We start from the raw sequence: 19,936 nt of genomic DNA, 5'->3' as shown, positions 1-19,936 counted from the left end.
TAACTTTGCAGGAGCTAATTGGTGTATTTGTCTTTCTTTTTGATGACTGAAAAGGTAATTTTTCAGTTTTGAGGAAGCAAGGTACAGTGGCAGGTACTCCCAATTACCATGACTCAAGTTATGTCACAATAAACATGCAGACAGCAATAAACATTGGACAAATAAAAAACAACTTATGACAAGGGTCATGAAAAATCTTAAATGCAAATTATTAAGTAGGAAAGTCTGTTGTCATTGTTGGTAAACTTCACAAAGGTACATAACGTGATATGTAATTAGCTACAGGTTCAAGACCATGACAGTGTAGTCCAGTTTGATTTACTAGCAGGGAGATTACCTGTGAACAGATGGACAGCAAGATATTTAGAAAAATGCACTGAATTTGAGATGTGGAGGCAGCAGGAGGGTGGAAGAGTGCAGAATATAGACAATGAGGGGAATTTGTAGGATAAAGGAGTAAGGGATAATGGAAGTATAGCTTGCTGAAGTATTGTGTGTGAGGAATCTGAGTAAAAGGGGCCACAGAGGTGGGTACATCAGTGAGCAAAGTGTCTGACAAGCAGAGTGAGAGGAGGAAAAGTATGAATCAGTGGTATTTTTTTCCAAAATATTTTTATTCATTTTATAACACAATAACTTAACAGTATATTAACATGAAAAAATATATATATGCAATGTCACTAACAACTAAAAAAGCAATATACATAGGAGAACACTTAATATTTCTCTAACAGATTAGACAATTTTGTCCAAGCAATTAAATGATGAGTTGTGTTGCTAATCCTTACTTGTATAGTAGCAATCTCATTCTTACAAATGTATTTCACAAGATGAATAAACTCAACTTTAAAGACAGGAGTAGATTGGGATTTCCAATTTTTAGTAACAATTTTCCTTGCTATAGAGAGGATAGACCATAGTAAAAATGTTTGTTTTTTATGTATGACTTCAAGAACAGGAACATTGAAGAGGATAAAGGAGTCAGAAATTACAATTAGTGGTATTTTTGCTGCCAGAGCTAGGTACAGGTGGGTAGGATGCACATACATCAAGGACAAGTCATCTGAAATATGAGAACAGGTGGAACCAGTACATAATACTAGGAATAGCTAAATCTGCATATTAACTGTAGGAAGTGGTCCACTTGATGAGTGGTGCAAGTGTCCACAGACCAGAACTAGAGGAAGAGAGGCCCACTACTACTCTGGAGTGTAAGATAATACTGGAGGTAAAAGGTGCATCCATCTTGGTGTTGACATATTTACATAATTAACATAAAAGTCATAAGCTTGTAAGGGTCAAGTGTTCAGTTATAATTAGAATTCCATAGTGTGGTGTACATGATGCTTACATTTGGGAGGGGGAAGCATTTTCTTACCCTCACACCAACAGAGCCAGCAATAGCATGGAGGAAGTTGTGAAAGTAGTTGCATCATTCAAATGTAATGCTTATAACTGCCTCAAAATCTGTAGGAAATATAATATAATTGGTATACAGTTGCCATCATAGTATGTGAGAAGATCATCAAAGCATTGTGGATTTTTCTCAGAAGTAGCAGGGTTTGTTTATGAATACAGAGAACATGAGGGTGAAAGACAGAGTAGGTTGAAATAAAATTCACCAGATGTTTTCTGTGAGTGATGCAGTTACGTATAGTGGTAGACAATCAGGAAATATGTGTAAAAGTTTGCCTAACAGTGAGGTACAACTGTCAGATCAAATGCCTTAGTTAAACTGCTAAACACTACTCAAGTAAGATGGTCAGAAACAATAACTACCTGTATGACATTTGTTAGATTTAGCAGTACAATACACTTGATCTAAACTTTGCAGTGTTTCAGAAAAAATACATGTATTTTAAAACGCAGAAGCATTCAGTAGCATATGTTAATGAAAAGTAAGCAAAATTCTATTTTTTAAGTTTTTGAGAAACTGTTTAATGGTATTTATTCCATAGTCTAGACAAAGCTATACCCAGTACAGAATGTAATGTAATGAAATATGGGAAGCTTTTTTTTTTCTATTCCACCACCAGCTGATTTTTTTTTGCACATAATTCAGGGCAGATTCAGCCAGAGCTCTTTGCCTAACTCCCTTTAACCACCACAGCATGCTGTATAATATCACTATTACCATAAGGCATGGTCTGGCAGCAGTCATCATCTCTGGAAATAGTAGCAGAGTCACAGCTCAGGAAAGACAGCAGGCTTGTTGGATAGTATGTTTTGATGCAAGTCATTTTTTTTTCAATCCTCATACTTTTAGATCTGCATCACTGAGATTCAGAGCCATAAAGCTCAGTTGGAGAGATGTTGACTCTGTTTATGATGATTCTGCTCCCCATCAGCATAGGAGCTAAGAAAATGGGATGTCCAGCTGCAGTGTTTGCAGCTGGCCTCAGTAGTTCAGACAACAGCTCAGAACCTGTATTAATTACATATCTCTTTCAGTGTAGTCCAGCTGTGATAGGTATCCCTCTTTGCTCTAGTGAATAATATTGTTAACGTGGTTGATTGCATTTGTGTTTCATTACAGATATATACTATGTCTGTCAAACTGTTATTAATATAATGTGCCATCCATGACCTTGTTATCATTTTTGCAGATCAGCCCCAGTGTTGCTGCCAGGGAGATGTCTGTATCTGACACAGAGCCATCAGAGCCTTCTTGGACTGAAAATGGAACATTTAATTTGTCCGAAGGGCATACACCCCAGACAGACACTTCTGATGGTATGTCTGAATATAATTCTGTTGTCCTATAATGTCTTCTTGTTATTTTTCACATTGTGATGTCACAATAGCACAGTTTTACGATGTATATTAGTACAGCAGGTCAAGGTCCAACACCAGAGCCATCTTTCAGAATATTACAAAGAGCTCTTCATAGCATACCTGCTGTTTCTGCAATCATATCTAGTCTGCCAAATAAGGAGTTTGTGTGCACTAGTAATTCCAGAAAAGTGTTTAACATTTCTAGATTGTACAGAAACAGCATAATAACATGAAAGCATTTAAACAATCAGTGACTGTCCTAGTGTCACAGTTTTATACTGGACACCACTGACTAGCATAGGAAAAAATAAGTTTTGCTTTCTTTGTTAGCTCAAAATGTTAACTGATATAATAGTCCTTGTAAAAATGTATAAGAAATTTGATATTACTAAATCAGATTGAACAGTTTTAGTACATGACTGGCACAACTCCAAAGACAAGTTTTCAGGCTTGTTTCTTTTCCCAGAGGAAGAATCCTTATAAAGGCTTGGACATGTATGAATTATATGTTTATAATTATATGTTGCTGTTTTTCACAGAAAGAAACCCAGCCCAAGGCCAGTAGTCATAGATGTTTAACAGAATGTGCAGTGCAGAATACTGCAGGTAGTGATTTGGAAACACGATTCTACCATGCTATATGAAAAATAGCATGTGAAAATAACAACATAATGAGATGGTAATGATGCACACTGCACAGAATATGTAGTTGAAAACACCAAACATGGTGGAATGATTTAGAAACATATAAAGTAGTCACACTATCCCAAAGTTTAAACAATTTCTGAGCACTGAGGATTTTTGGTGTATGCTACAGATGTGATTGTAGTAACAACAGCTGTAGCCAAACAACAGGTGTTAGTGGTGCCATCAGAGCCGATTCTCATAGTATTGTGTATCTTATGAGAACTAGACAAACTGTGGTACCCCCTAGTGGAATCAAGGCAGATGTGTGGAATGGCCATCCCAGTGGACACAAAAGTGTGTAAAGTATTCACCAACCTCGCTACAAGGACTTTTCAGCAACTGACAAAGGCATGACACATTAGACATATTGCAGGCATCAGACTCACTCATCCTATGTTAATTTCTTGATAGCATGCTGCAGCTTGTGAAGGGGAGTATCTAGTTCCTTAGGACTGCAGAGGACAGAACCATTGCTATGCAAGTGTTTTACAGCATAACCCATTTCTTGAAATCCTGAGAGCAATAGATATATTGCTATCAATGCCCCACCTTCTCCACAGGGACTGAAAAACATCATTAGGAAGTGCTTCCACTCCTTCAACTGCCAGGTGATATTTAATCCCCAGGACATTATATATAATGTGCGTGTCTGCAGCCCTGGCAATCTTCATGATTCACACATATAGCATGTCTGAACTGCAGCACTAGTCTTTGTATAGAGACTTTCCTCATGATCATCTAGTCGGTAGGTATTCACATAGGTGGGTTACACGTAGCAACAGACGTAACATGCAAGCAAGGATGGCAGTACTTACATAGCCCCCACCCCTCCACCCCCCACAGGTGGGGCTGTGCAACTGTGGGTGTTCCCATCCCGCATCACATATGACAGTGTGATTGACAGAAATACAATATTCATGCCAACATCACAAATAATTTAGTGCAGTACCACAGTATGCTAATAAGATTCTCAGCAGCAAACACAGACTGCTTCCCATATAGGAAACACATATTTGGTAATGAATGACACTTTTAGCAACATTCCCTCTCTTATAATTTTATTTTGAATTTATGACTTGTAAGAGAAAGAAGTTGTTTGCACCAAAACTTCCACAGTAGTTGCTCACAAGCACACAAAGAAGCATCCATTTTCATGCATTTTTCCACCGTTGCAGTACTATTAATGTTTTCTGTGATTTCAAGTATTATTTTGACACCTACAATGTGAGTGCATTATTAATATTCCTAATGAATATTGAGAAAGTATTCACACACATAATTAAGCTGCCTGGTATTATTTATTTACTTTGTGAAATTGTGGTTATTAATTACATTTTTATTGCTATTATTATTTTGGGGCGATTGCAGTAGTATTACAGTTTTGGAGGATTTCATAGGTTCATAGGTGTTTACTAGGCTAATGACCACAAGGGCCTTTTTAAGCATAGACATGCATCCTAAATCTCTGACAAGTTCTGGTACCCTTGCTAAGTGTAAGCAGGGGCTCAGGAGATGAAAAATTTACAAGCTAGGGCCTGGAAGATGAGCCATTTACAGATTGCCTATGTCTATTAGAGACATAGGTGCCAAGCCAGGGATGAATTTCCTGTTCCCCATACAGTTGTCCAAGTTACGCTTGAATTGAGCTATGGAGGAACTCTGATTCACATGGACGAGGAGCATGTTCCAGAGACAGGGTAGCCTCTGGGATACATACCTGTCTCTCCAGCAGGTCCTATTTATATCACAGGCAAGGGTTACGTCTTTAGAATGAGTAATTCTGGTGCTGTTTATTTTGTGAAGATGCAGGAGGTCCATCAGAGTGTGGTCTGACAATGCCCTGTATGTCAGGCATAGATCTCCCCTCAACAACCTGTAGGAGACAGAATACAGGGATAGGGCCTTGAGGCAGTCTGAATGGGGCATTTTACTTACTCCCTGTACTCTTTTGGTGAAGAACTTCTGTGGATCTTACATTTGTTGGATATACCTGGTTAGGTACATACCAAAGGGGGCATTGTACTCAATGATATGTCTGATGAATGCCAAATACAGTGGAGCAATGACTTCCTTGAACCTAGATGCCATACCTTTGTTTATAAGTTTCGCAGCATAGAATGATTTCCTTATATTGCAGACATTTAATGGTCAATGGCTAGATTACAGTTTATGTGTGTGTCCCTAAGTCCCTGACTACTGGGTCAACTCTAAGGGGTGTGTTGTCAATATGATAGCTACCAGGGATGGATGACTTCCCGAAGTATACTATTAAACATTTCTTGGCATTTAGTTTTAGTCCATGGCTCTGACACCAGTTGTTTGTTTGTGTCAACCCTTCCTGGAGAACATTTGTGTCAGTGTGAGATTCAGTAACAGCTCCTAATTTACAATCATCTGCAAATGTAGTCAACCAGAGACCATTGACATTGACCTTGACTTCAGAGAAGTAAGTGCCAAAAAGGAGTGGTCCAAGGACAGATCCCTGACGGACTCCACTTGTGACTGGCCTCCTTGTAGAGGTGGACTCCCCAATTCTAACTTCCTGGGGAACATTTGTGTCAGTGTGAGATTCAGTAACAGCTCCTAATTTACAATCATCTGCAAATGTAGTCAACCAGAGACCACTGACATTGGCCTTGACGTCCAGGGACAGATCCCTGATGGACTCCACTTGTGACTGGCCTCCTTGTAGAGGTGGACTCCCCAATTCTAACTTCCTGGGTCCTGTCTGTGAGCCAGTTGGCTATCCACTGAGTGACATATGGGTTTTTACCTAACTTCTTGAGTTGATCAACAATGCCTGAGTGGGGTATTGTGTCATATGCCTTGGCCAGGTCAAGGTAGGCAGTGTGAACCATTTTATCCTCATCCATTGCTTTGGTGACCTTCTCAAAGAAGTCTGCCAGGTTGAGGAGGCATAACCAGCCCTTGATGAAACCAAACTGGGTTGGGTCCAGTGTCTGGAGGTTTAATATATTTGCCATTTTTAATGTCTCCAAGTCTTTTGGGTTTCTAATGCCATGACAGGAATAGACCCCATTCCTAAGTCAAAGTACGAGAAAAATTCATGAAATTAATATTGTTTCACTCTTTGATGTCAAGCAAAAGTGCTCTTCGCAGCACCCGCAATGTGCCCAGTAATGACTCCTTCTACAAGTTGTATGGTGTTACATGAATTGGTAACATATCTAAATACGATTGTAAATTATTTTTTATAAGACCCGTTGCCCCTACTATTACTATTGGAACTGTCTAGGTATCTTTCTTCCACATGGCTCTCATTTCTCCCTGCAGATCCAGGTATTTTATGACTTTGTGTCTCTCTGTATGCAAGCCACTGTAGTCACTGGGAGTGGTGATTTCAATGATCAATGCTACTTTTGTCTTTTTTTCTTGGACCACTATATCCAGTTTTCTAGCATCTATCTTTTGAACTGTTGGTATTGGGTGATCCCATGTGATATAAACTTCATCATTTTCTATGATTCTTTGTGGCTCATGTTTCCAGTGTTTTTCAGCCACTTCAATACCATAATGTTTGCACAATCTCCAGTGTAACAGTCTTGCCACATTATTATGCCTTTCAGTATACAGTCCCTCTGCCATTGGTGCGTCGCAACCAGCAACAAGGTGTACGACTGTTTCCAATTCAGTTTTACAAAACCTACATATGTCTGTTTCTCTCACATGTTCAATGGACTTTGTAAACCAATGTGTACATAGCCCACTATCTTGGGCTGCCAATATTAACCTTTCATTTCTTGATGTGAATTCACCTCTCCTTAACTATTCCTGCATTTGTTCTTGATCAACACGAGGCTCTTCCAGAAGTTTTTTATACTTGCAAATATATTTATGCTTTTTCCACATTTCTTGCCTTGTCATCTTGTCCTTCACCTTATATTCTTTCTTTTGTTTTTTTAGCACATTCAGTTGCTGCCTGTTTTATATCTACTTCTGGTTTGATTTCCATTCCTGCTTGACGTCGATATTCTTCTGCTAAATTAAGCAGAAATGTCATCTTATATTTATTCTCCTCATGTTTCAAAACTTTCACTACATTTAGATCTTGTGAGGTCAGCAGATATGTGTGGAGTCTCACGATTGCAGATCTATACATGTAATCAATTTCAAGGAGGCCCATCCTTCCTACAGAATGGAGAATATATAATCTTGGTATACACTGATTTTTATAAATCATTTGGTGAGCATGAAGCATCCTTCTTGTTTTAATATCCAGTCTATCTAACACTTTTTGGGACTAGTCAATTACTCCAAAACTATAAGTTAGGACAGGAAGAGCAAACTGATTTATAGCTTGGATCTTGTTCCTAGATATCAATGCTGTTTTCAGGATTAATTTAAGTCTTCTGAGGTACTCCTTACTGAGTTTTATTCACATTTGTTCATGTTTTATTGCTGATCCTTCATCAATTCCCAAGTATTTATATACTCCCTCTTGCTCAAGTTCTTTTATATCACATTCTTGTACGGATGTTTTCCTGGTGCTGCAGTTTTCCTTTTTTAAAGGTTGCTTTTGCACATTTATCAAGACCAAATGACATTCCAGTATCATCTGAAAAAGTTTTGACAACTAGCAGCTGTGCTTTCAGTTCCTCATCTGATGAGCTCTACAGTTTTAAATCATCCTCGAAGAGATGAGAAGTCATTAGACTTTGTTGTTTTCTAGGAGCCAAATTGTAGCCATGGCCTAAGCTGTTAAGTAAACAGCTTAATGGATTAATGGCAAGGCAGAATAGCAATGGTGACAGAGTCACCCTGGAATATATCCCTGGGATAATAGTGTGTCCTTTATCATGGCTTAATTGCAAAGTGGTCTGCCACAGTTTCATGGTTACTGTAATGTAATTAATCAGTGTAGGGTATATCTTATATATATTTTAAGCACTTTTATCCATGAATGTGGAATACTATCAAATGCTTTTTGTAGTCAATCCATGCCATACTTAGATTCTTCCCCTTCTTACAGTTCTCCACTATAACTTTGTTTAACAACAAATGATCCTTTGTTCCATATGACTTTTTTTTATTGCCCTTTTGTTCTACTGTCATAATTGAGTTTTCTTCTAAATGACTATAAACTCTGTCGGCGTCAATTCCCTTGTATAGTTTATACATCGTTGGAAGACAAATTATTGGTCTATAATTTTAGGGTAGCTTGCAGGTTCACTCAACCTGTTGTTAACCAGTACAGTGTGTATTCGGGGTACTCATATAAATAGTTCTTACTCATGGCTAAATCATCGTGCAAAGAAGTTAATACTTTAAGCCAAAAGTAAGGTAATGCATCTGGGCCTGGGAATTTCCAATTAGAGGCCTTTCTCAACTTTGCTTTAATCTCTCTGGCTGTTATTTCATCTCATTTCATATCCTGTACCTTTAAACTTCTTATTCTTTCTTTTACTTCTTCTCTCCATTTAGCATCTTTGTTATGTTCCACAGGATCTTCATAGAAACATCTCCAAAATGTATCTACTTCCTCTTTTTTTGGCGGTCTTTTAATTCCTTTTACCTTATTTCCCAATTCTCTGTAAAACTTTTTTGGGTCATCAATAAATTGCTTATTTTGTGCTTTTCCGTAATATTTATCTTCATATCTTCTAAGTCTTTCCGACTGTTTTGAAATTTTTAGTTTGTTATCTCCAATAGTGCATAATAGATCCTGGTCTGTTCTAATACTGTGCATTGCTTTTATCACATCTGTCTTTCTTAGTATTTTTGTTGATCTATTCCCTCTTCTATAGTCTTCTAACAGTGACACTTCTTGTCTTAATTGCTTTATAGTTTTCTCTATTCGATACTTCCATGATGGTGTTCGATTTCTCCTCTTCCTTTCCTTCACTACCCTGTGATCTTGTGGTAGAACTTTATCAGTTATTAATTTAGCTACACAGTTATATATCCTGTTTACTTCTGTTATATCACATGGATCACTATGGACAGTCCTAATTACTGCATTCATTTGTTTTATCAGTCTTCTGACTTCTTGGGTTTTATTGACCTTCTGCAGTCTATTTCTCTCATTGATCTTAATATATCTATCCATGTCCACTAAATCAAGGAACGCTTCTCTTAGCTTATTTTCTTCCATACTGAGGGCACATCCCTTGTTTTCCATGTCCTGCAGGCATTCTAACGAAAGTTCTATAGCATCTTCCTGTGGCACCTTCTCTTCAGTTTCATTCTGTGTCATCTGTTGTTCTGTCATATGGGAACTCACTGGTCTATCACTCCTCAACAATGACTGCATCAGAGTTTCCACAGTTTCCTGTTCCTTTCCTTGCTGTCTAGCTTCAAGTGAACATTTATACTGGTTTCCTGTGGAAAGCTCCAAAATATCTTGGTATGGCACCTTACCAATTACTTCCTTGTTCCACTGGTTTCCCCCTTAATTTGGATATCCGTTGCTCTATCCTGTTGTGGTGCTTTCTGCATTTGATTTTCTACACTGAATCCTTCTCTTTGCAGCTGTTCCATTACCTCAATTTCCATTTCTTTGACTTCTCCATTATTAATCTCTTTTTCTACTTTTCCTCTTAGTCTTCTTATTTTTTGTATTGTAAAGTTTTCCATTTCTGGATCCCTTTGCCTATATTTTTCTTCAAATATCTTTGGTGCTGCTCTATTTGTATTGGTTAGTTTTGCTTTCTCCTTTGTATAAATATTACACCATATTAAATCTCTTTTCCTTTCCCCTGTCCATATTTCTTCTTCACATGTCTCCTGATCATCTTGCTTTTCCTTATTCTGGAGACTCGCTCCATCATGCTGTGATGTAGTCTGTTTTAGACCTTCTACATTAAATCCTTCACTTCGCAGGTACTCCGTAACTTCAACTTCTATTTCTTTAACTTCTGCTTTACTAATCATCTTTTCTACATTACATCTTTGTGCTATTAATCTTTTTATTGTGAAATGTTCCATATCTAGATGCCTTTGCCTGTATTTCTCTTCGAATATCTTTGAGACTGCCTTCTCTATATTAGTTAACTTGGCTTTCTCCTTTGCATAAATATTGCACCAAATCAAATCTCTCTTTCTTTTCCATGTCCATATTTCTTTTTTATATTTTTCAAACTTTCTAGGTTTTGTTTATATTTTCTCACTTACTCAGATGCTTCTTTTTCCAAAGAGATTAAAGTTTCTTGATCTATCTACTGTTTTTCAAAAGTGTGCTGTGTTAATGGACACAAATTTTTATTTGAAGCTTGTGACAGTTTTTCCTGCGGAAGTATTTTTCTTTCCCCTAATTTCTCTCTTAATCGTTTTGTATATCTTGTATCTGGAAATTCTGGGCTTTTTACATAATAGTAACAATACATAATTTCCTTCTTATCCTCAATAGTTCCCTCTATCATCTTTATGGCTCTTCTTTGGCCAATCAATTTTTGTCGTTTTTGTTGACTGCTACTTCCTTCTACAACAGGGGGGGCCATCCTCTTACTATAGCATTATGATCAATTCCATGACAATTCTTTCCATGGCATTTCATATAAGACTAATGAGACTTATGGGTCTGTAGTTTTCAGGGTCTGTAGATACCCACCCTTATACAGAGGGATGACTGTTGCTGTTGTCCATTCATGGGGCACAAAGTCTATTTGGAGGCTACAGTTAAATAGGAATTCAAGACAGCCTGATAGGTCATGTTTCATGCTATTTGGAATGCATTTTGGAATATTGTCTGCACCCACTGATGCAGTATTCTTGGCCTTAGAGAGAGCATTAAGGACCTGTTCCTTAGTGACAGCAGGGAGATTTATATTTGATGATACTTCCTAAGGGAAGGTTCATAGGTAGGTACTAGGCAATCTGCCTGAAGGCATTTATAAGCCTACCCAGAATGTGTTAGCTTTCGCCGCTCCCTTAGATTAGTTCCCTGTCCCTCTGTCCAGCAGAGCCACTGAAGTGATCCTCGGGGTAAACTTTCTGTTTCCCATCCACTCTTCAGGGTTTCTTTTGAAGAGTGCTAGCAAGGAGATCTGCCTAATGTAGATTGGAATCTTATTCCAAAGCATGGGAAGTCTCTGGGACAGGAATCTATCCCTCCAGCACGTCCTATTTATTGTTGTGAGGTTTAGATCCCTAGAGCATGTGGCTTGAGGGGATAAGGTTTTCTTTAGGTAGAGCATGTCCATCAATTCTGGGTTGGACATGGCCTTGTATGTCAGGCAGAGATCACCTCTGAGCAGGCGGTGTGCAACCGAGTACAGCTGGAGTTTCTTCATTCGAGCTGCATAGGGCATCTGTTTGAGGCCAGTGATCCTCTTGGGTAGGTACTTCTGTGGTCTTTCCAGCTGTTGCAGGTGTCTTGTAAGATACATCCCAAATGGGGCGTTGTATTCTATGATGGGTCTGATGAGTGATGCATAGAGGGGCCCAATGACCTCTTTTGATCTGGATGCAAACCCTTTTGTGATTAGGTGGGCCACATAGAAGGATTTTCCAACCACTTTGGCAATGTGATTATCAAAGGAGAGATTACTGTCTACTTGGGTCCCCAGATCCCTTATTACATTTTCCGTATTTAGGGAACTACCACATATGTGGTAGTTTGTGGGTACTTTGTTATTTCCAAAGGGAATAACTATGCACTATTTGGCATTTAGCTTGAGGCCATGATTTTGACATCAGGTATCCGTCTCAGTGAGACCCATTTGGAGGATGTCTGTGTCAGCTGGTGAGTCAGTTATAGCCCCTAGTTTGCAGTTGTCTGCGAACTTGGTCAGCCATAGTCCTCCTGTGCTTCTCTGTACCTCTGAGAAGTATATGCTGAACAGGAGGGGTCCTAGGACTGAGCCCTGGGGAACGCCACTTGTAACCGGTTTAGAGTCAGACCTACCTCCCACAACTATCACCATGTGGGTTCTGTCAGTGAGCCAGTTGGCAAACCAGCTTGTGATATAGGGGTTTATGTTCAGGCTGGTCAGCTTCTCTATAATACCAGAATAGGGAATGGTGTTGAAGGCCTTTGCGAGGTCTACGTAGGCTGTGTGTACCACCTTTCCCTCATCTATAGCCTTGGTAACAGTCTCAAAGAAGTCCACCAGGTTTAGGAGGCATGATCTGCCCATAATAAAGCCGAACTGGGTAGGGTCCAGTGTTTGGAGGTTCCCAATGTCTCTGTTAATGAGTTCCATGATGATGCGCTCCTTTGTGGAGAAGAATATCCATTGCTGTGCACCACTTTATGGGTACATAGCCTATGGAGAGGCTGAGTTTGAACAGTGTGTTTAGGTGAGGGGTTAGTTTGTCTTTGAGCTCGTGTAGGGTGCATCCTGGGACACCGTCCGGTCCCATTGATGCTGTGTTTTTGGCTTTGGAGAGGGATATTTTAACCTGAGTGTCTGTGATTTCAGGGGCTCTACATTCTTCTGGTATGGTTATGGGCCCTTTTGGGGGTGAGAGGGCATTGAAGTTTGCACTGAACCTGTCTGCCAGGATGTTGGCAATATCAGTTGGTTCAGTGTATTTTGTGTCATTCTGCACTAACTCCGAGCAGATCTGAGCATAATGTCATTCTGCACTAACTCCGAGCAGATCTGAGCATTGCCACTTAGATTCTTGACATAGCTAAAGAATGGCTTGTGGTTATCTTTGGAGTCCTTGGCAAGTTTTCTTTCAAAGCTCACCTTGGACGATTTTATGAGGGATCATAGTGTCTTGCTGATACAGATCAGGGATGTTTTCCCTTCTTGGGATTTTACTCTTTTCTGTATTAGTTTCCTCCTTCTATTGTATAGCTTGTTTATAGTAGGGGTCCACCAGACTGGTTTCCTTTTCTTAAAGGAGTGAGTTTTGGTTTTGCTTGGTCCATGCATTCTTGCAGGTGCCCGTAGAATGCATTAGTAAAGGATTTTGCAGCTTGGACAGCATTATCCTTTAGCATGGGGACATTGAAACTTTTCACCTCTGTCTTAAGTAACGTGAAGTTTGCTTTTGAAAGGTTTTTCACTGTGGTTTCCTTGTCCGGGGGTGGGGGCGGAATGTGGATATCCAGAATTATTTGTTTGTGGTCAGATCTAACCAACAAGGGGTTGACGTCCGGTGTAGAACACCGGTCACCCATGTTGGTGAAAGCCAGATCCAATATGTTGTCTCCTCTGGTGGGAGTGTTGACCAGTTGTTCCAGGGCATTTGAGTTTATAAATTCTAGGAAATATTGGGCAAGGAAGTTAGTACTTGAGTAGTTCTCCCAGTTAATGTTTGGGTAGTTAAAATCACCCAATATCAGGGTGTTTGGTAGGACCTTTATATTTCCCAGTGTTTCCAGAAAGGCAGAATGGGGGGCCTGGGACATGGTGGGTGATCTGTAGCTACAATTTGAATTGCAGTTTTGCCCTTTGTTAGTTGCACGTGGATAATCTCTGAAGCATCGTGCTGTGCCACTAACCTTGAGGTGTGGGTATCCTTGATGAATATGGATACTCCCCCGCCTTTTGTATTTTGGTCCAGGCTCTGTGGCCGAAATGTATGGTATGAGTTGTAGCCTGGTAGTGCTGGGGTGCTCTCTGGAGCCTTAAACCAGGTTTCTGTTACTGCACATATATCGATTTTCTCCATACTGAGGAGTGCCTCGAGTGCATGCATTTTGCGGTTTAGACTTCTGGCATTGAGTAGTATTACCCTCAGATTTTTCTTACTTGTGCTATTTACAGAGTTGGGTTTGTCTTTTGAACCTTGCCTAAAAAGGCACTATGGAAGTGGCAAGAGCCTTGGCCAGTATTTGAAAGCCTAAGGGTGACAGGTGCAAGCTGTCTCTCGTGAAGCACCGTGGCTTGTCGAGCATGCATCCCAGGGAGACAGACACTGGATCCCCTTTGAATGACACCAGAAACTTAGCCAACTGTTGAAATTGATAATTTTTTGCTTTATACCATGGTATCATTCTTGGTGAGGGCAGGATGCTACTCAGGGTCAGGGTCATACCGGCCTGGGCTACATGATCAGAGAGCTCTTCCATGTCTCTTTTCATGTAGTCCAGAGAGGTACGGCTCAGGTCACTTACACCAACATGGACAATGACAGAGTTGCATTTGTACTTGTTCTGGAGTGACCTGAGTACTTGTAATATGTGGTGGATCCTGGCACCCGACAGCCAGCTAACAGTAACCTTCAGCCTAGTGAGTGGGACGTCAGTGTGCCTGACTATAGAGTCAACTATTACTAATATGTTGGGTATGTTATTTTGCCTTGAGGGCTGTGATTGTGTGGCACACTAGTTTTGTGAAGTATGTGTTTCATGGTTTGTGTTGGGGGTGGAGGTTGCTTGGATGTCTGCTTTGGAGGGCCCTGTTGCTTTTGCAGATTTTTATTTAGAGCCTTCGAGTATGTTTTCGTGTATTTACGTGGGTTTTTTGCCGGTGCTGGTTTAATGGGTCTGTGCGAGACTGGTGGTGTGATGCCAGTATTTTCCTTCTCCTCTTGACTGTCTGATCCAGTCTTGGGTTGAGAGAGTTGGCCTCCACTTTGGCTGTATAATTGCATCTCTTGCATGTATTAGTGTTTGGTGGTAGGAGGAGAGGGTTGTCTGTGTACATGAGGCAGTTGTAACATTGCCTCAAAATGCCCAGATTCACCAGTTGGACTGGAGAGTACACCTGAAACTGCCCTTTGGACATGCCTGGATAGGTACAGTAAACTGTTTTACTGAATGGCTGGTAAGGTCGAATAGAGAGCCTTGTCCTTCTGTAGTGCTAGGGTTTATAAGTGCTTGCTATGAGTTTTGAGCAAGTGCCGGGCTGAGAAATGAATGGCTTGAGTGCTTAAGTTGAAATTTGTCTAGTTCCAAGGGAAAAATTGAAGAGGAGACTTTGTGGAGCCGGGAATATTTGTACCCTAGCTAACCGGCGCTGCCCTGTGCGCAAAACCAGGCAAATGCGGTTTTTATAGCAGGGAAAATGAAAGAGAAATTAGCCCTAAATGGCCAATAAACTACTACTTTCTGGGCTGCAACCACTCCTCCAGGGACAGATAGGCTGCTCAAAGCTCCTCTCTCTCAGGTGACCAGAGAAACGTCCTTCCATCCAAGTAAGGTATGGGCAAACACAGAGATTTGTAACCCAGCCCTGAATTCAGCACTAACCTGAAAACTGGAATATACTAGCTTAGAAAGGCGGGAAACAAGTATATATATATATATATATATATATATATATATATATATATATGTATATATATATTTTTTTTTTCAGAAAATAAAGCAGATACAATCAAAAAAACACTTTAAATGTGCATAAAAAGATGCTTATTGTCATATATCTCAGTTCAGAGTTGTAGTCAATGCCCCTAGTAATAAAGTAGGAAGAAACACAAATACAGTAAAAGCAGATGAATATAGTGCAATTTATATATATATATATATATATATATATATATATATATATATATATATATATATATATATATATATATATATATATATATATATATATATAAAAAAAACAATAAAAAACAAACAATCTGATTTAAACAAGCTACACTCAAAACTGAGCCCTGTTCCAGCAGTCTTCAATCAGACAAGTTCTAACTGCACACTCCCGCTACTAGGGTGCAGGGGAACCTTCTCCAAAAAAGATGGCCTGGATCAGTGCTCAAGTTATACAAACAAAGCTAGATTCAGCAGGCCTGAATCTGGTCCTATGCTGCAGCAACAAGGTGCACCAATTTCAGAAAGAAACAGTTTGAATAAGCAGGCACAATAAGCCTGTGACCAAAAATTCCCAGCTCAGAAGGGAAGAATCCAGCCTCTCCTTCCACAAGAGTGCAGACCACAAACCTTCTTAATGTAGAATAACTGGCCTGAATCCCAAGTGCTTAAACCAGAATGAATATGCTTTTAGAATAGCAGACACTGAGCTTTCAATCAGCAATTCCCAGCTTAGAAGGATGTAAGCTACCTGTCATGCCACAACAGTGCAGACCACAAACCTTCTTAATGTAAAACAACTAGTATGAAGCCCAAGTGCTTAAACCAAAAGACTTAGAATAACAGTTACAATTTAATAAGGCTACTACCAAGCAGCAATAAGTGTAGCAGAATAAATAAAATTTGAGTACTTTTAAGAAGAGGCAAAACCAAAATAAAGTAGGAGAAAACACAAATACAGTAAAAGCAGATGGATTTTTTTTTTTTTGGTAAGAAAGTGCAAGGAAAGAGAAAGGAAGAACCTAAGTGGGTTGGACTTCTCAAATCTTCTCTCTGTGTTATGTAGAGTGAACACTAGACTGAGAATAGGATCTCACTGTATTCAGTTAAGGGAGCAAATGAGATGGACTCAGGAGGAGTGTTCAAATGCAGACTTACAGGAGGGGCGGGCAATTCAAGAGCCAACAACACTAACACCAAAAAAAGAACAGGGAGGGTAGGTGGGGACAAACAAGAAGAAGAATAAGTACAGTGGTACAGATTACAGAGATATTAATACAAAATGTAGACAAAAATGAGAATAAACACTTATCTTTTCTCAATATCACAGCTGGCAGTAGGTCAATTTCTCAGCAGCTGCGTGAGCAACAGATATATCTGATTAAAAACACAGGACAGAAACCAAACAATACAGATGCAGGAATACTTTGGCCGGATGAAACTAGTTCTGAAAACTTACTGCCACTAAGAAAACAGACAACTCCTCCAGACAAAGGATTTTACCACAACTGAAGTCAACACTAAGAGATAAACAGCTATAACACACAAGAAGAATAAGTACAATTGTACAGATTACAAAGATATTAAATCAAAATGCAGACAAAAAATGAGGTCGATCTCTCTGCAGCAGCCTGAGCAACATGTATATCTGATTTAAAACACAGGACAGAAACCAAATAATACAGATGCAGGGATACTTTGACTGGATGAAACTAGTTCTGAAAACTTACTGCCACTAAGAAAACAGACAAGGCCTCCAGACAAAGGATTTCACTACAACTGAGGTCAACACTAAGAGATACACAGCTATAATACACAAGAAGAAGGAAGAATAAGTACAGTTGTAAAGATTACAGAGATATTAAATCAAAATGCAGACAAAAAATGAGAATAAACAATTATCTTTTCTCAACATCACAGCTGGCAGTAGGTCAATCTCTCTATAGAGCCTGAGCAACAGGTATATCTGATTTAAAACACAGGATAGAAACCAAACAATACAGATGCAGGAATGCTTTGGCCGGATGAAAATAGTTCTGAAAACTTACTGCCACTAAGATAACAGACGCCTCCAGACAAAGGATTTCACTACAACTGAGGTCACCAATAAGATATATACAGCTATAACACACAAGAAGAAGAAGAAGTACAGTTGTACAGATTCCAGAGATTTTAAATAAAAATGCAGACAAAAAATGAGAATAAACACTTTTCTTTTCTCAATATCACAGCTGGCAGTAGGTCAGTCTCTATGCAGCAGCCTGAGCAAAAGGTATATCTGATTTAAAACACAGGAGAGAAACCAAACAATACAGATGCAGGATTACTTTGGCCGTATGAAACTAGTTCTGAAAACTTACTGCCACTAAGAAACAAATAAAAGGCTGCCAGACAGAGGATTTCACAACCACTGAGGTCAACACTAAGAGATATACAGCTATAACATACAAGAAGAAGAATAAGTACAGTTGTACAGATTACAGAGATATTAATTCAAAATGTAGACAAAAAATAAAAATAAACACTTACCTTTCCTCAATATCACAGCTGGCAGTAGGTCAATCTCTCTGCAGCAGGCTGAGCAACAGGTATATCTGATTTAAAACACAGGACAGAAACCAAACAATACAGATGCAGGAATACTTTGGCCGGATGAAACTAGTTCTGAAAACTTACTGCCACTAAGAAAACAGACAATTCCTCCAGACAAAGGAATTCACTACAACTGAAGTCAAAATTAAGAGATAAACAGCTATAACACACAAGAATAAGTACAGTTGTACAGATTACAAAGATATTAATTCAAAATGTAGACAAAAATGAGAATAAACACTTATCTTTTCCCAGTATCACAGCTGTCAGTAGGTCAATCTCTCTGCAGCAGCCTGACAACAGGTGTATCTGATTTAAAACACAGGATAGAAACCAAACAATACAGATGCAGGAATACTTTGGCCAGATGAAACTAGTTCTGAAAACTTGCTGCCACTAAGAAAACAGTCTCCTCCAGACAAAGGATTTCACTACAACTGAGGTCAACATTAAGAGATATACAGCTATAACACACAAGAAGAAGAATAAGTACAGTTGTAGAGATTACAAAGATATTAAATAAAAATGCAGACAAAAATGAGAATAAACACGTATCTTTTCTCAATATCACAGCTGACAGTAGGTCAATCTCTCTGCAGCAGCCTGAGCAACAGGTGTATCTGATTTAAAACAGAGGACATAAACCAAACAATACAGATGCAGGAATACTTTGGCCAGATGAATCTAGTTCTGAAAACTGACTGCCACTAAGAAAACAGACAAGGCCTCCAAAGGGTTTCACTACAACTGAGGTCAATACTAAGAGATACACAGCTATAACCCACAATAAGAAGAATAAGTTCAGTTGTACAGATAACAGAGATTCTAAGTCAAAATGCAGACAATAAATGAGAATAAACACTTATCTTTTCTCAATATCACAGCTGGCAGTAGGTCAATCTCTCTGCAGCTGCCTGAGCAACAGATATATCTGATTAAAAACACAGGACAGAAACCAAACAATACAGATGCAGGAATACTTTGGCCTGATGAAACTAGTTCTGAAAACTTACTGCCACTAAGAAAACAGACAACTCCGCCAGAAAAAGGATTTCACTACAACTGAGGTCAACACTAAGAGATATAAAGCTATAACACACAAGAAGAAGAATAGGTACAGTTATACAGATTACAAAGATATTAAATCAAAATGCAGACAAAAATGAGAATAAACACTTATCTTTTCTCATTATCACAGCCGGCAGTAGGTCGATCTCTCTGCAGCAGCCTGAGCAACATGTATATCTGATTTTAAACACAGGACAGAAACCAAATAATACAGATGCAGGGATACTTTGGATGAAACTTGTTCTGAAAACTTACTGCCACTAAGAAAACAGACAAGGCCTCCAGACAAAGGATTTCACAACAACTGAGGTCAACACTAAGAGATACACAGCTATAATACACAAGAAGAAGGACGAATAAGTACAGTTGTAAAGATTCCAGAGATATTAAATCAAAATGAAGACAAAAATGAGAATAAGCAATTATCTTTTCTCAACATCACAGCTGGCAGTTGGTCAATCTCTCTACAGCAGCCTGAGCAACAGGTATATCTGATTTAAAACACAGGAAAGACACCAAACAATACAGATGCAGGAATACTTTGGCCGGATGAAAATAGTTCTGAAAACTTACTGCCACTAAGATAACAGATGCCTCCAGACAAAGGATTTCACTACAACTGAGGTCAACACTAAGAAATATACA

At 39.1% G+C, this 19,936-nt stretch overlaps 1 protein-coding gene across 1 annotated transcript in view; it reads left to right on the top strand.

Moving 5' to 3' along the window:
- The window catches only part of RETREG1 (reticulophagy regulator 1), a 1,271,534-nt gene that overhangs the window by 1,213,845 nt on the left and 37,753 nt on the right, over positions 1–19,936 (top strand). The window contains exon 8 of the mRNA XM_044065221.1: positions 2,607–2,733. Within this exon, the coding sequence (XP_043921156.1) occupies positions 2,607–2,733 (127 nt within the window). The remainder of the gene's footprint in view (positions 1–2,606; positions 2,734–19,936) is intronic.

Source organism: Protopterus annectens, chromosome 3.part0 (genome assembly GCF_019279795.1).
Source record: "Protopterus annectens isolate FY-2018-M chromosome 3.part0, PAN1.0, whole genome shotgun sequence".
NCBI classification, from domain to species: Eukaryota; Metazoa; Chordata; order Ceratodontiformes; family Protopteridae; genus Protopterus; species Protopterus annectens.
Note: the sequence above shows the minus strand (reverse complement) of the source record. Positions and strands in the feature narration are given on the sequence as shown.